Raw genomic sequence first — 17,093 nt, 5'->3', positions numbered from 1 at the left:
CCTTCCTTCCTTCCTTCCTTCCTTCCTTCCTTAGCACTGCTTCTCAAATTTCAGTGCATGTAAACACCTGGGAGCTTGGTAAAATGCAGATTTTGATTCACTAGGTCTTGGGGTGGGCCTTGAGATTTTGCATTTCGAATAAGCTTCCAGGTGATGCTGGACAAGGACCACACTACTAGTAGCAAGGTTTTAAAGAACAAATGTATTTTGGTCAGTTTTCATTATACATTCAACCCTGGAATTAAGCATTTCTCCAAGTTATTAACCTACCGCAGAATAATATGACCCAGTGATTTCCCATGACCAGTTCTAAATCTCATGGATTTCCTAGAGAAGAAATAGCTGTTCATGATTCTACTTTGCCTTGAAAATCAGACACACCCCACTGCCAGGTAATTTCCCTGAACTCGTTGGTACAGGCTTCCTTCTTTTTGTAAAGGAAGATAGTCATGCTGCCTATCTCACTGCTTGTCGTGGTGTGTTAGGCAGTACACAGATGTGAGGGATGGTCGTTTCTGAATGAAGCAGGAATCATCCTGTTTCTCCTTTTTCTTCTCTAACTGCTGCGGAAGCTTAAACCCACCTTCTTCCCTTTATTGAACCACCATTATTTGAAACCCAGGCAAAGAAAACATTTTCAAAAGCCATTCTATCTTTTCTTCCTCAGAATCCTTGAAATGGTGGTTAAAGAATAAGTTTAGAATAGGAAGGTGTACATTTTTGTATATTAGAAGTTAAATTATAAACAAGTTGCCACTTCTCAATTTAAACAATATTGTATCAAGGTCCTGGTTATTTAAAGAAATGGTGACTTAGTTTTTCTTCCCTTTTGTTTCTGTGACATTATTTGGAATAATTTTTGCCAAGGTGTAAGTTATGTAATGTAATAGAAATACAAAAGAGATAGTGCAAAATATGTACCTATGTCAACACTTGCATATATTTTCTTTTTAAGGAACCACGGCATTTGCAGTTTTTCAGCGATTTTGGCAATAGTGATATTTATGTGTCACTGGCAGGCAAAAAAAAACATGGAGCACCAGCTAACTATGGATTCTGCTTTAAGGTACAGGCTTAATATTTTGATAGATGAATAAAGCAAGCCTCAGCCTTTTAGGTAAGCTTGAGTTTCTTTTAATTTCTTTTAAAAAGAGATAGCTTTCTCTTACATATATGGGAGAATTTTAGTGGCTTTTATTTCAACAGGTGTTACCTTCAAGATATGCATTAACGATAAACAATGTGCTGTGGCCTTCTAGCCTAACAAAGCGCGAGGGCCCCGAGACCTGAAAATGCTCTGTGCAGAAGAAGAGCAGAGTAGGACGTGCTGGGTGACCGCGATTAGATTGCTTAAGGTAATCTCACTGCAGTTGTGCATTTCTGTTAAATATTGGCAGTACCATCAAGGTTTGAAAGTAGCTGTATTTCAAAACACAAGGGCTCACTCTTAATCTGTGTGGGTGGGTGAATAAGAGGAAGAATAACCACCACTCAATGTGTGTATTTTATCTAAAAGATAAACATTTGCAGAGCCAAGTACAATAACCTAGTATATTTATCTTTTGTGTGTGGAGTAAGTTATTTCATTTTTAGAAATGTTCTGATTTTCATTTTTTTTTGTAAGAATATTATATATATAGTCGGTACAACCGAAACTTCTATAGACAACTTAGTCTACATCTTAAAAACATTGCCATCAATCCGATATGAAGTACATTTTAAAATGTGCCCACCTGGATATATTTAGTGCAGTTGTTTTATGTCTTATTGATGTGTTATATAAATTGCTTTCTAGTTTAAGTATGACTCAAATTATTATATAAAGTTTACTATTATTAAAGCATCTACCTTTGTGCTAAGTAGATATTATAGCTTTCATAAGCTTAATTTCTTGGTAAGCATTTTGCAAAGAGTAAGAATGTTCTAAAGGTAATTAGGGAAGAGAAATACAACACTGATTTCTTCCAGAATATATAGAAAACATTTATTTTCAAAACTTGGATGTTAGTAAATTTAACACAACTTTAAATTTATGATTATAAAAATTATCAACCATTTCCTTTTGAAAAAGGGCAGAATAATCAGAATCAGATTAGTTGTCATAACAGTTTGGAAGAGTGTTCTAATTTTTAAGTTTTTAAATTGAGGTGAAGTTCACATAACATAAAATTAACCAAACTGGCTACTTTTAATGTGAACAATTCAGTAACATTTAGTACATTCAAAATGTTGTTCAATCACCAACTGTATCTAGCTGCAAAACATTTTCTTCACCTCAAAAGGAAATTGTACCCATGAAGCAGTTACTCTCAGCCCCGGGAATCTACCAATCTTCATTTTCTCTCTGAATTTACCTATTCGGATATTTCATTGAAATGAAATCATATAATAGGTGACCTTTTATGTCTGGCTTCTTTCACTTGGCATAATGTTTTATGGTTCATCCACATTCTAGCATAAGTCAGTAGTACTTCATTCCTTTTTACGGGTGAATAATATTCTCTTGCATGTATATGTATGTTAAATAAACAATTTGTTTATCCATCTATTGATGGATATTTGGGTTGTTTCTACCTTTTGACTACTGTGAATACAGTAGGAAAAATACCTTGAGGCCTCTGTTTTTTTCCTCCCCTTTTATCGGAACTCTGTAAATTAGGCTAGACTGGTAGAAGAGATGCATCCAACCAAATATTCCCCTCTTCCAACTTGACCTCAAAGTCAGACAGCCAACACAGAAGCACCCACTTCCTGTGATCAGTCTTTCAGTGACCCCAACACACCACTGATTTTACTAGGATACTCCATTATTTTTTTTTAGTGTAACTAGAAAGAATTATGCCAATAAAATTATGATATGCTTTCATATCACTTATAATTTTTATTTTTATTTAAATAGTTTAGATTTATTTAGACCTATAGACCGAGATTTTCATCATTTATCAATTTTGTATATATACACAGAGATATGTAAGTATATGTAGGAAGATATAGATGCGAAATAAATTAGTTGAGATATCTTTAAAACTTCTTCATACTCTAAGTCTGGCTTTTCTGAATCAATTTCATCTCAGAGTCAAGAATACCCATATTTTCTTTTTCTTTTTTCCCCTCTTTAATTACCCCCTTCCCCACCTCCACCCCTGACCTATGGACGTTGCAGTTTCCCATTAAGAACTGGATCTCTGAAGGCAGGGCGTCTCCTCCCACACTTGTGGCGTATACCCGGGGCCTGGTGCACCCAGGGTATATGGTCCGTGGCTCCACCTGGGGCACGAACCCAGGACCTTCTGCATGTAATGCAGACATGCTAACCACTACACTGTGGAACCACCCCAAGGATACCCATATTTTCCACAGGGCATCTTGCTCTGTACCATCAAAAACTTGGGAGAGGCTGAACTTCACAGACAGTGCCTTGATATGTCTGTGGGATTGTTTTTCTAGCCATTAACATCCCTTTTGCATGGTTTGATGCTAATGATTTCTTGATCTCACCGGTTTTAAGCAATGACAAGCCACCTGTTCCACTGTGAATATTAGGTGCCATAGATTATAAGACAAATTTATAGATGTTGAAATCTGAAAAGAAATGTGTGTCTAAGAATTGATGAAGTCAACTAAAAGTTTTCTTTGATCCTTCCATAAACCAAGCTCTTAGTTTCTGAAAGATCATCTCCTCACTTTTTTCTCTCATCTGACTCTTCTCAAAGCCACTTTCAATTCATAAATGCCCTGTTTAAAGATGTTCTGTTGTATTAGTTTTGTAGCTGCTGTAACACATCGCCACCAAAATAGTGGTTTAAAACAATACAAATTTATTATCTTACACCTCTACCATTCAGAAGTTGGAAATGGATCTTAATTGGACTAAAAACAAGGTGACAACAGGGCTGCATTCTCTTCTGGAGGGTTTTGAGGAAGAATTCATTTTTTGCCCTTTCTAGCCTTTAGAGGCTGCCCAGATTCTTTGGTTCATGGCCTCTTCCTCTGCCCTCAAAACCAGCAATGTCTGCTGAGTCCTTTTCACACTGCCATATCTCTGATTCTGTCTCTTCAGGCTCCTCCTTCCACTTATAAGGACTCCTGTGATTACACTAGATCTACCTGGATAATCCAGAATAATAACCACCTTATTTCAAGGTCACCCAGTTAACACCTTTAATTCCGTCTGCAACCTAATTTCCCTTTACCACATAGTTTAACATGGTCATAGGTTCTGGAGATTTAGGTGTGGATGTCTATGGGGGCCATTATTCTGCTACTATATTGGCATTCCCTGTTTGTTTCAATTATGACAGGACTTTTCCAGATGAAATTGGAGAGGGAGACAAGCATCAGTGAGGATCTTTATCCTGAGAAACCACCAAAGAGTTTCAAACAGGAAAGTGATATGATCTGTTTGACAATTTAAAATATCCGGATACAGGAAACCTGGGCTTGCCAGCATAGACACATTTGAGGCACTCTAATAGGGAACTGCATTGGTTTCCCCTGGCACCTTGTTGTCAGTGGGACACTTGTTTGATCCCCCTGGCTGGTCCAGCTGGGCTCTCCTGGTGTTAGAGATATCTCTTGATTGTCTTTTTTGGTTGTCTATGATGTTAGTTCCAGAGTTTATCATTGTGCAGTAAATCCTCACTTAACGTTGTTGATAGGTTCTTGGAAACTGCAAGTTTAAGTGAAACGAGGTATAACAAAACTCATTTTACCTTAGGGTAACAGATAAAAACAAGAGTTAAGTTCCTACGGCATATTTCTGTTCACAAAAAAATCACCAAACTTCTAAATGAAGACCCAAAATACTTCTAATACTAAACATCGAAATAAGTGTAAATTGTACATACATTTAAGAAAGATTAATAAAAACGAGTAAAAGAATTCTTTCCCAACCCACTTATTTTAGTTCGGGCTTGAGGGTGGCCGGAGCCTATCCCAGAAGCTCAGGGCATAAGGTCGGCACCCCTCTGGACAGGACACCCTTCCATCACAAGACGCATTCATACACCCACAGTCACTCAGACTGGGACAATGTGGACACGCCCATCACTTCATGTGCACAGCTTTGGGATGTGGGAGAAGGCAAGAGTACCTCGAGAAAAACCACGCAGACATGGGGAGAACGTGTGAACTCTATGCAGACAGTGGGCCCAGCTAGGAATCAATTTTTTCTTTCTCATCAATGTTATAACAAAATGATGTTATTCGAGGACCTGCTCTACTTAGTGGGCAAGGAGAAACTAGTCTTTATGTAGTGTTGGCTAGACCAGAAGTTTCCCTCTTGTTTTCATTATATACTAATTAGAGATAGCCTTCCCCCAAAATTTGGTTTCTTGTTTTATGTTTATTTCCCTTTCATTTTCACATACACATAAAAAGTCTTCATTTAATATCAGATGGAGATACCAGTTACATATAGAATCATAGAAAATCTGTTGGAGAAATTCCAGTTACATATAGAATCATAGAAAATCTGAGACTCAGGACTTTACCCATGTACACTGCCCTAGTTACATTGTCTCCTTCCCTTTCCTTCAATTAAAACTCTGCTAGCTACACTCTAACATATTTTGGTCTCTTATCTGCCCCTCCATAGGGGCAGGGAAATGTTAAAGTGACCCATGCCCTACCCCTCAGCCAGAGTTAAATGCCTCTAACAGTACAGAAGCAACTACCTAACACCACAGGTACCAGGGACAATACATCTTTGAAGAAAACAGTCTTATTAGTTGGTAGCAGGCTTTTCATTGCAGATAAATAAAAGGTGGACAAGCAGCATGTTCCTTGTGAAAGTATTGGTTGGAGGTTCTTGTATAGTCTCCAAATTGAACTCGACTAGGAGTTTAGCCCTATTGTCTTCTTTCTAAAATTGTTGCAGGCTTAGAGTTGATTTAAAATAAATTTTATTAGGTCTCATTAATGTCAAACCTTAGGTTAAAAATAATTTTTAGAAGTTGGGAAATAACTGGATAAAGAAGTCAATGTAGAGAATTTTAAATGAGTGTGAGTTTGTATTTATGTTAAAAGCAAAATCTTGAAAATAGTGACTCTCCTTACCCCCCTCTGATTTTCTGCCTAATTACCAAATATATCCACTTTGCTGGAATTGCTTTCAAGGAAATAGTCTTTAGTAGAGGAAACAGCTCTGTTGGAATATTTAAATGGTATTTACCCTGAGAGTATGATTGGATTCTATGGTTATGACTCTATGAAATGTAGAGAATTGTGGACTATAGTCAAAAAAAACGGGAGAGATGGACAGAAAAGCCTGTGTGTCCTGTTGGTTTCTTCTTTTCCTTTTCCTTTCCCTTTCTCTTTCCTTTTTTCTTTCCCTTTCCTTTCTTTCTTTCTTTTTTTTTTTTTTTAAACGAAATGACTTCAGTCTAAGGGGGTCATCTTCTAGTTTCAGATTGGGACTCCTCCAAGATAAATTTGGTCATGGCAGTTGGCATTCTTAATGTTTCTCAAACTAATATTCCAGTATTATAATCTACACCCATTTTCCAATTGTAGCCTAGCAGCCCAAGTCTTACGATGCTACCTTCTGAAAGTAAAGTCTCTGCATTTCTTATCTACTGTCATTTACCTTATATTTTGTGACCCTTTGTCTGAAATCAGCCTAATTCCCCATCATTATGAGATCACTGATTTTAAAGCCAAATAGTAAACACTGCCGTAAGAGTATTTTACCAGAGGATAATACAATGCCAAGAATCTTTAACACAGGGCCAAGCTTATGGATTTACTGACAAAGACAATGTAATTCATCTATCAGTCATTAAGAGTTATGATGAATTTTACCTGGTTTTGCTTAGGATGTATATAGGGTTTTCATATTCTTTGTACCATAAAGCTTGCCACCCTTCCCAAGTGAGCTTTTATACCACTAGGTGGTATATCACTCTACTTAGTTTTGGTGCTATTGGTGCTCAAAATAATGAGTATAAGTGTCAGTTCCAGATTTTTATACTGGTGAGCTAGACCTTAAGTGTGAGTCCAAGTAAAAAACATTGTCTTTTTAAATGTATCATTCTAATGCGCTAAAAGTTTACTTTTCAAAATTTTGGTGCTTTGCTTATTTGTTTTAAGGAACGTTTACAATTTTCATTTCTTATGCGGATGATGTGTAATTAACAAAAGTGTCGATTTTCACAAATTGTGTAGTAAAAGTGGTGAGAATGTGTTTTTTTTTTGTTTTTTGTTTTTTGTTTTTTTTATTCTGCAGTATGGCATGCAGCTGTACCAGAATTACATGCATCCTTATCAAGGTAGAAGTGGCTGCAGTTCTCAGAGTATATCACCCATGGTAAGGAACAAAGTTTTGAACCTATATTTTATTTTATATTTATATTATATTAATTTGCAAGTACATTACATTCTAAATATGCATTATAATGTAGTTACATTCTTTCCTTTTGGCCAAGTAAAGTTTCTCTTTGGCAACATCCTACCATAATGTTATATTGAATTACTTATTCTTGGATTTTATATGATTGCAGCCTATGTGATAAAAAGCACAGCAGTAGAGTATACATGAAATATTCAATTAAAATAGATGTCTATATGTTAAATTTTTTTTTTAAATATTTGAAAGAATTACATGAATCATTCTGTCTCATTACATTGAGGATTAGATCTTAAGATAATTTATAGAATAGTTTCTGTGGGATTGTAGATGTTTTCTTAATTATTGATTTTGATTGTGGGCTTATTTATTTAATTTAATATTAATTCTGGGATTGTCATAGCTGAGTATAAAGATGACAGTGGTTTTGAATTTTAAAAGCTGCATTATACACATGTGAGCTCTTTTGCATTGGCTTTCTAACAATAAAATTTTTAAAGTTCCAGGTCCTTGAAAAGCAAACTGCTCTCCAGGAAACTCAAAAACTGCCAACAAAAATATAGGTCGTGCATTACATTAAATCTTGCACCACTTTTCACATTTAAACTGAATGCAACTTGGGTATTTATTTGCAGACACACAGATACACACATCTTTTCCCTTCTTTAGTACTTGATTTTAATTTTCCATGCATTAACACAAGACATTTATTTCTTAATGTAAAGTTTATGTTCTGCTATTTTTGCTTGTGCTTTTTAATATTGAGTATATTAGGAATTCAGATGTATGTGCCTGTGTTACAAATCAGCTAACGTGCTGCATTTCCACTTAAGTTAGAAATCCGCTCCTCATGTCTGTGACCAAGTAAGGTGCATTTCTCTACATGTAATGTAGCAGGTAAAATGCTCAGTTGTAAGAATGAGGCATGAAATAATGTTGATTATGAAGCCTGATAGACTAATATGGAAAAAGAACTCCAATTCTGTAGTTATGTTGCTTTAACTATTAGTTATGGAAGAGTAACTTTTCATCTTTGTATCATATTACTTTTAAGCCCTAAAATAAGAAACAGCAGTGTAATGAATTTTTATGAAAGCAGTTACTTTCAGGTGAATATTTGTATAATTTGTCAGCTTATCCTTATCTTTTCAATCCATATTATATATATATATAATAAATTTTATTATCTTAGTCCTTTTCTAAATCATTTTAAATTTCTGTTAGAGTCTAAAATTATTAGGCTGAGCATGTTAATAGCAGCCATGCATTTGGAAGCCAATATTGTTCAGTGTCTACTTAATCATAGGAAAAATTGTCATAAAGTACTTTCTACTCTCATCACTGTCATTAGCATACAGGTATGGTACTATCCTTACATCCTCCTGTTGAAAGCAATCGTACCGTTGGTCAGTATGTATAGGACAGTTTGGTTAGTGTAGCTTTCGTTGTTCAGCACCATGCATAGGAAAAAAGACAGTCCTTGAGTGAATTTGGTTGGAAATCAGGATCGAAGGAGGAGGGCTTTAGGTGCCTGTGTGGTGAAGACCTGTCAGTTGTTGGTTGTATGGCAGTTGTCATGATCAGAGAATAGCGTTTGATAATTTTAGCTCCACTCTTTTTAATTTCCATGAAGGAAACTAAGAAGTTTAGGAAAGTATTTACATTTACTTTGGTGTCTATATACAGAATTGTACTTTTCTAGATTATCAGTGAGTTCTATAATGGACCAGTGCCCCTCACCTACCCTTGCTGGTTTTCATCCAGGTACTATTTTCAGTGAGCAGCACAGAAAACTTAGCATATTTTTGTTATGTTTTTAAAGGAACAATATTATCATCTTAACTTTTTCAGGATACATTTGGAGAAGAGAAATGAGAAAAAATTCTCATGCCATAATGAACATCATATATATAGCACATAATAGGCACCCCTATCAGCCTTTGAAATGAGGATCATGAGCAGATATTTGAGGAAGCCAAATATAGTTGGTCCTTTTTAGGGCAAACAGTGGATTCACTGAAAGGAGCATCTGTTAACATGGCCCCAGCTGGAATGAGGAGATGGGAAAAACAAATCTATGCAAGTTCTTATTCTTCCTCACTTTTGACCTTGTGCTAGACATTCCAAACTACAGTTTCTTCCCTGTACCCCCCAATATTGTGATATATGAAAGAACCCTAGAGTCTGTCACTGCTTTTACTATATGCTGTCTGTGTGACTTTAGTCGAGTCACTGGTGTCCTGCAGTGTGAAATACAGGGATGGTTGCATAATATCTAGAATCAATTGCATCTTTGATGTCCTGTGGCCCTATATCAAGCAGATGAGAGAACAGTATCTAAGGAAATTCTGTGTCCTCTTGCTAAGGACTGTGCTGTAGGTTTATTTCAATCTTTTAAATGGGGCGACAGAGAGTATATGGCTACTAGTTGCCACCTAGCTAAACTTCCTGAAAAACATTTATTCCATTAAGAGTGACTGGATCTGATTTCAGTGTGGCCTGGATAATCCAAGGTGTACTCAGGCTTCTTCTTTCTTAAAAAAAGAGGGATGCCCTTAAAATCATGGGCCCTTTCTTAGGGCTTGCCCTGTTTATCCCACCAAAAGAAAGCTAGAAAAGGGACAAGTATTTGAAAAACACACTGATTCTGAATGTTATCAACATTGCTTTTCTATGTGAAAGAAATTGAGCTGAAAATGACCTTTTGAGTTCAAGTCTGATTTTGCTTCACTTCCATTTCTTTGTCCACCAAAGGTAAACTATTAATTTTTCATCCACCACCTGCCATTCAGTAGAAAATATTTGCTGTATTCCTGTGTTTTCCTCTAGTGTAGTTAATGTAGCAAATAAAAATGCTTATTTGTATTGTAAACTCCCTACTTATGTCAAGTACTTATGGAACATAGGATCTTGTTTTGCATTCAGTCTGTCATATTAAGGAGGAGAAAAAAGGATAAAAACAACTGGTTACATTTATTTTTCTTTTCTAACAGTATTTTTATGTTATCGGGACCTTACAGTTACAGAGCCCATCTTGGCACGTGAAGTAGAGATATTATAAAGATAAAACCATTATTATGATTGAGATTAGTTACTCCATGGTTTGGGCAGGTAGAGGCTTTACATTAATGTCAGCAAAGCAAAAGTATATCCGACTGGTCCACAGTCTAGCACAGAAGATCATGGGGTGAGAAGGGCAAAGTAAGGTGTGACAGCAAATAGAGATTACAGAGACAGCATCTGTCTGGAAAGAGCAGCTGTCAGTTATAAAGTCTCCTGTAACATATGAAAGATTACACGCCAGATGTCCAGAATAAAGATGAAACTAAATAAAATTGTGGACCACTGCAGCATGGTTTGAAGAGGAAATAACAAATGCTAATAAAGTGCCATGTGTGATGCAGTGATAAATGAGCGCCCCAGTTTTTGTGTGTGGACATTTCAAGCATACATGTAACTGTATTCTGTTAGACGAAGTTAGGTGTGGTTGGATCCATGTGGGGAGTTATAAAGTGGTTGTAAGCCACAAGTCTCCAGATGCACGCTGGCTCCTCCTTTACCATTAGACCTTTGGTTTGGTTTTGTTCCTCTATTACCGAGTGGAGAATAACTGTGAAACATTGTCCTTGCTGGTTTCGAATATTTTTTTTTCTTTTGGAGAGTTTTGATCCTTAAAAACTGAGTGACACTCTTGACTGGAAGTTTTGACAGTTGTCTCTTTTTTAAGATGCATGACTTGGGATGGCATACTTTTAAAAAGATTGTTGTGAGGTAGAGCCCTAACCAAACAAAAAGTAAATATAAAGTCCAGGTTTTAGATATTTTATTTTCACGTTAGATAATATGAATACAAAAAGTAATTGGCAAAAAAAATTATTTGTTTTAAATTGTTTGTTTAAAGATGTCTTCCTTTTAGATCAGTTCTTCTTTGGTCATTGACTTATTTTTGCAGATCTCACTTTGCCATGTTCATCTTTACAAGAAGAAAAAATGTCTACATATTAAGTCATAGAAATTTTAATAATGTGAAGTTATCTGAATTATTTCACTAAATTTTATTTTCTAAGTAAGATGAAAGTTGAGATGATAAACTTAAAATACATATTGTAGTTCTGTTATAAAGTGAGTTCTATTTCTTTCTAAAGAAGTCATTTTGTTATAGCTTTAGTGTATTTTGAATCTTAATAAATAGCTGCTTTATAAGGAGAGAGATTGACACTTAAAGATAATTGATAAATCTCAAAACATAATAGGGAGATGAGTTCAGAAGTAATGTATCTTTTTACCTCAGGAAGGGCTAAAAATTCTTTTCCGAATTGGCATTTTCCCATTTTACTGGAGAATAGAAGAGGGGGCTGTTTTAGGAGAAAGGCGTACTTACCTTGAAAGCTTTTAATCCCTTTATTCAGTGAGCTTAACTAATAGCTATATATCTTATTTAACCAAAATATTTTATAGCACCATTTTATCTTGAATATATATTTTTAACTTTTTAATTTCCTGTTAGCCACCTTTGGAACCACATCATAGAATAGAAACATATTGCCAGCAAAGCACTGAAATATAACTTTAAATATATTTTCATAGTTAAAAAAGAGTCATTTTTTTGTTTTTTTGTTTTTTGTTTTTCCAGAGAAGTATATCAGAGAATTCACTGGTAGCAATGGACTTCTCAGGCCAGAAAAGCAGAGTTATAGAAAATCCCACAGAAGCCCTTTCAGTTGCAGTTGAAGAAGGACTCGCTTGGAGGGTATAAATAGGTTCATATTCTTCAAAAATATTTATGATTTGAGTTTATTTCACCCCAAAAGTTTAAATTTGTTTTCACTTCCTCATGCAGAAAAAAGGATGCCTACGCCTGGGCAATCATGGTAGCCCCACTGCCTCTTCACAGAGCTCTGCCACCAGCTTGGGTATGTCTGCATCTTCACTATGACTGAATGGATGGATATATGTGCATTTAGGTCTAGTCACTGAGGGATTATGGTGGAAAGTCATGTAATTGTGATAATTTCATGTAAAGCTTTGTTTCCTCCATTCATTTCTTCAGCTATCCACCGATCCCAACCATGGTTTCACCACAAAATTTCTAGAGATGAAGCTCAGCGACTGATTATTCAGCAAGGACTTGTGGATGGGTAAGTTAGATTTTGAATGGTAGTGATTTTGATTTCTTCTATAGTCAGTAATTACTTATTCAACAACACAAAGAGTTTTGACTTTGGTTTATTAAAACAGAAGTGACTTTGTTCTATAAGGAAAGTTGTCAGTGTATCCTAGCAATATCTGTAAAATACCTGTTTCATAATGTATGCTTAGTTTTTGTGCATAAATTAACAGATAACTGAATAGGGTGCTCTGTTCTTAACCAATCATCACTAATATTACTCACTCTCTGCCAATATTAGCATCTTAGATTATACTTGATGGGGGAAAAAGCTTAACTTGGTCTTGGGTATCAATGTTTTGATTTGAAAATATAGTTCATATAATTGCAAAGTATGGTTTGTGTGATGACATCATATGTTATATTTTTGTAAAGTTTGATGCAAGGCGTGTTAAGTAAAAAGCTGTTTCTTACATATTTAGACCATTTGTTTCATATATTTTTTCTTTCTGATTATATCCTGATTTTCTTTAAACTTTAACAGCTTAAAGCAATATAAACCTATGAAAAGCATACTTGACTGTTTCTCATGTTATCTTTTAGTGAGGTGCCATGAAAGATGTAGGAGAAATATAAAATGTATTATGAATGATTTATAATCTAGAGAATTTTTTTTTTTTCTCAAAGTACTCAGTATTTCAGATACTTCCTATAATATTGGCTTAATTCTCTTCCCAAATGTAATACAAATTAAGAAGGTCGTATTGAGGTTTGGATGAGAAGTGAAACCAGTGTCAATTTAAGGGGTGACAAAATCTTATATCTTCAGGGATTGGTTGGCCTAAGATGATGACAAGATTTCAAGGTGATTTAATATTGACATTTGGATAAAATGCATCTTCACATGCAATATTATTAATAACAAGTCAGAATTTCACTAGACTGTAAATAAGAAAAGATTTTAATATGCTTCTCTGTATAGAGCACAGTCTTTATAGATAAAAATTTGAATAATCAGCAGAGTTACAATCTGATGAGACCAAAAAAAGAAACTACAAAGAACTGTTAAAATGTTTTGGGGGTTTATAATTTCCCTTACTGCTGTGTCTAGTTTTTGTAAATTGAATGAAATCATTACATAAAGAATAGTAATTTTAAAAAATTTTTTTCTTTAAAATTTTTTTCTTTTTGCTTTGCCTTTGGAAAGATGTGATGATGCCAAGTAGTCCACTAGGTGGTAGTGGTGATTTACTTGGGAATGGGGAGAGAATTACAGCTTGATTTACCAGTGAAACTCCCTTTTGTCCCATCTCCCAGCGATGTCATGTCGGAATCTCACACAGCATAAATGAAATGGATAATCTCATCAGACATCTGTGATGGCTCAAATTTGGCTGCCTCTTTGCCCAGGCACAGTGAGATTAGTATTGGAGTCGCCAGTAGAAACTGTTTGCATAGTCTGTTTGCCAGCAATTAATACAAAGCTGGTTTTGCACTACATTGTCAATAAATAAGAGTATACGTCTGGCAGCATTTTTCTCTTACACCATTAAGCCATGTCTTGCTTTTCTAGCCTGACATTATAGAGACTTTCTGCTGCATTCTTCAAGGTTAAAGATAGGTTGTTTGGGTATTTCTTTTACTTAAAACATTTTGCTCAAACATTTAATAAATGATTGCAGCTTTGATTTTTTAAAAATATATTCATTTCTCACTTGCTGTTGTGCGTGTAATAGTAGGAACCAGAAACAAAAGAAAAAAGGATATTCGGTGGAGAAGAGGTGGTTAAAAAATGATTTCATTCGAAATAATATTCTCTTTCAGGGCCTCACATGACCCAGAAGTTAAAATAACAATATGCTAATGACCCATTCTCTGTACAAAACAGTTACATGTGAATACCCAATTTCCCAGTGGAAAAAGGACACAGCACTAATTATTGATGCCAGCATAGCATTTTATTGGTTATTGTGAGCAAACAATCTGACAAATGAGCTGTATATTTATCCTATTAAAATTAAATTAGCACTGACGACGGTTTTATAGTGTAAGATAGTGTTGTATCATAGAGTTTACCATGTTGGATAATCCCATCATTGAATGCACAGCAAAGGAAAACTATGGCTATGTTTATTTTTATATTTTTTGGATTTATTATATGCTATATTTCTAGGAAAACCATGAATAGATGTAGAAACATATTACAATTCTTTCTCTTTCTTTAGAGTTTTCTTGGTACGGGATAGTCAGAGTAACCCCAAAACTTTCGTACTGTCAATGAGTCATGCACAAAAAATAAAGCATTTTCAAATTATACCAGTAAGTATTTTGTGATCTCACATTCGTATATTAGAGATGATCTTAATGCATAAGCTTTTGGAAACTTTGGTTTTCTTTAGTTCTTTTATTAAATATAATTTGGGATTTTGTGCTTTGACTAGAGTTAAGTTTGGCAGAAATGGTTTTATGAGTCTGAATTAATATAAGAAATACAGGAATTGTAAAAATTAAATTTTCTTTTTCTCAGGAAACATGATTTAACAATATTTGTATAGACCTCATGCCACCTATTGTTAAAAGGCCACTAAAGATTCTTTTTCCTGAATTCTACTAGTGATTCTTTAAAAACCCTTTATTTTAAAGCTCTTTCTTCTTCCTTGTCTCAAGAATATTTTTTGTTTTCATAGTTTTGTTTTTAATCATTGTGGATAGATACACAGGTGCTGCAGAACTAAATATCATTTAAACTATTCTAAGCAAATTTAAAAATTTTTTTGTAATTCTGCTTTTGGATCACATAACTTGTTTTGGGATTTTTGTTATATCTGCTACTAGTGTGTGTGTGTGTGTGTGTGTGTGTTTGTGCGTGCACACATGCGTGCATGTGATCTATATATTGGAACCAGATAATGTAAAATAGAGAATCAATCTACTTTTGGAAAAGTATTATATGAGATTGCTAAATTGCTAGTGTTTTCTTTTGAATAGGTTGTTTTTGGAATTACCTAAAGTCTGTGTGAAGTATCTTCCCTACTTCACTGATTATGCGAATGATTTCTCTGGCAAGTATGAATTGCTTAATGCCAGAATATCTCACGGACAAAAAAGAAAAAAAGACAACTATCATTCCATTAACATAATGTTTGATTGCTTCAGAATCAATTTACTGACATAAATTATGTGAATATTCATTTTTAATATACTAAGTGAGTCTGTTAGGGAGATAACATTTAGAAATGGAAATGTCTGTAAATGGGAGCATTAAAACCTTTTGTTTACTTTTACACTGAATAGCGCAGATTTCTCACTGTATATTGATTCAAAATAGTTGTACTGTTCTAATTACAAAACATTGCGAGAATTATAGGTAAGGTAGAGCCACTTGCTTAGCCTGGGATCAGATGCTGTTTCTTTGAAATGCAAAGTGGAATGACAGTAACGAAGTAGACATGCCATGACATTCTTTTTGCTGTCTTTTAGTTTTAATAACTTGTCAATTTTGGTATATGAAGACCCAGTATGCAATAGAATATGATTGTTCTGGATATTTTGCCCTTCCTACCAGTTCGTTATTTTTTTCTCTTGTAGGTGGAAGATGATGGTGAAATGTTCCACACCCTGGACGATGGCCACACAAGGTTTACGGATCTAATCCAGCTGGTGGAGTTTTATCAACTTAATAAGGGTGTTCTTCCTTGCAAATTGAAACATTATTGTGCTAAAATTGCACTTTAGCCAAACTAGAAATGACTTGTTAAAGTGTTGAAGAAAAAAGACTCAAGGAAAAATAAAAGATCATACATAACGGTGAAAGTATTGCCGTGATGAAAAGAATCTGTTTCACCTCAAAGTTAGAAAAAATAGTTTGTGCATTGCAAATAAGCGAAGAATTGGATTGACACTACATTCATCATTTAAAATTCATTAGTTAAAATTAAACCTCAGAAAAAAATAATTTGGTGTGTTCTTGTGTGATTTTACATTACTATATTATTTTCTTTGAATGTGCATATTTTAAATATCTTCCTGTCCTTACTATATGGCAGCATTAGAATTCTTAACTACAAAATATGGGTGGAAATTGGGGTTCAGAATGAATTTAAATTATACTATTTTTTTGTAACCTAAGAGTAATAAAAACTCAAGCAATCAGTTAAAAGAAGCTACCCACGACTTGTTAGTAAAACTAAAAATTATTTTGAATTATACATTTTCTGAGTTTATTATAACATAAAAATCAAAGCATGTTTTGAAGTAGCAGCTTAAAATTAATTTGAAACATTTTGGTTTTTTCAGGATGACTTATTAAATTATTGATTATACTATAATATTTATACTGGTATTGCATCTAGTAGTGACACATTTTTCATTGCATTTTTTTTCATTTAATGATTTACTAGAATTATCTATAGTCATAGGTCTCTTAATGGTGGTGATGCATTCTGAGAAATCTGACATTAGACGATTTCGTCATGCAAACATCGTAGAGAGCACTTACACAAACCTAGATGGTATAGCCTACTATACAACGAGGCTATATGACATAGCCTATTGCTCCTAGGCTACAAGCCTGTAATGCAATTTGCTTTGACATTAATGACAGCTACGATGCCAGTAGGTGAATGCAATTTTACAGCTCAA

At 34.6% G+C, this 17,093-nt stretch overlaps 1 protein-coding gene across 2 annotated transcripts in view; it reads left to right on the top strand.

The window, feature by feature from the left end:
* Positions 1-16,797, top strand: part of GRB14 (growth factor receptor bound protein 14) — a 112,993-nt gene extending 96,196 nt beyond the window's left edge. Inside the window, exons 6-13 of one of the 2 annotated variants that reach the window (XM_006921133.2) lie at positions 956-1,066; positions 1,260-1,355; positions 7,226-7,306; positions 11,979-12,095; positions 12,186-12,258; positions 12,396-12,483; positions 14,678-14,771; positions 16,041-16,797. In XM_006921133.2, coding sequence (XP_006921195.1) covers positions 956-1,066; positions 1,260-1,355; positions 7,226-7,306; positions 11,979-12,095; positions 12,186-12,258; positions 12,396-12,483; positions 14,678-14,771; positions 16,041-16,187 — 807 coding nt within the window. In that variant the 3' untranslated portion in view covers positions 16,188-16,797. The remainder of the gene's footprint in view (positions 1-955; positions 1,067-1,259; positions 1,356-7,225; positions 7,307-11,978; positions 12,096-12,185; positions 12,259-12,395; positions 12,484-14,677; positions 14,772-16,040) is intronic. The other variant, XM_006921132.1, reaches the window with a different exon arrangement.
* Positions 16,798-17,093: the final 296 nt, after the last annotated feature.

Source organism: Pteropus alecto, unplaced genomic scaffold, assembly GCF_000325575.1.
Source record: "Pteropus alecto unplaced genomic scaffold, ASM32557v1 scaffold3, whole genome shotgun sequence".
Lineage (NCBI taxonomy): Eukaryota > Metazoa > Chordata > Mammalia > Chiroptera > Pteropodidae > Pteropus > Pteropus alecto.
Note: the sequence above shows the minus strand (reverse complement) of the source record. Positions and strands in the feature narration are given on the sequence as shown.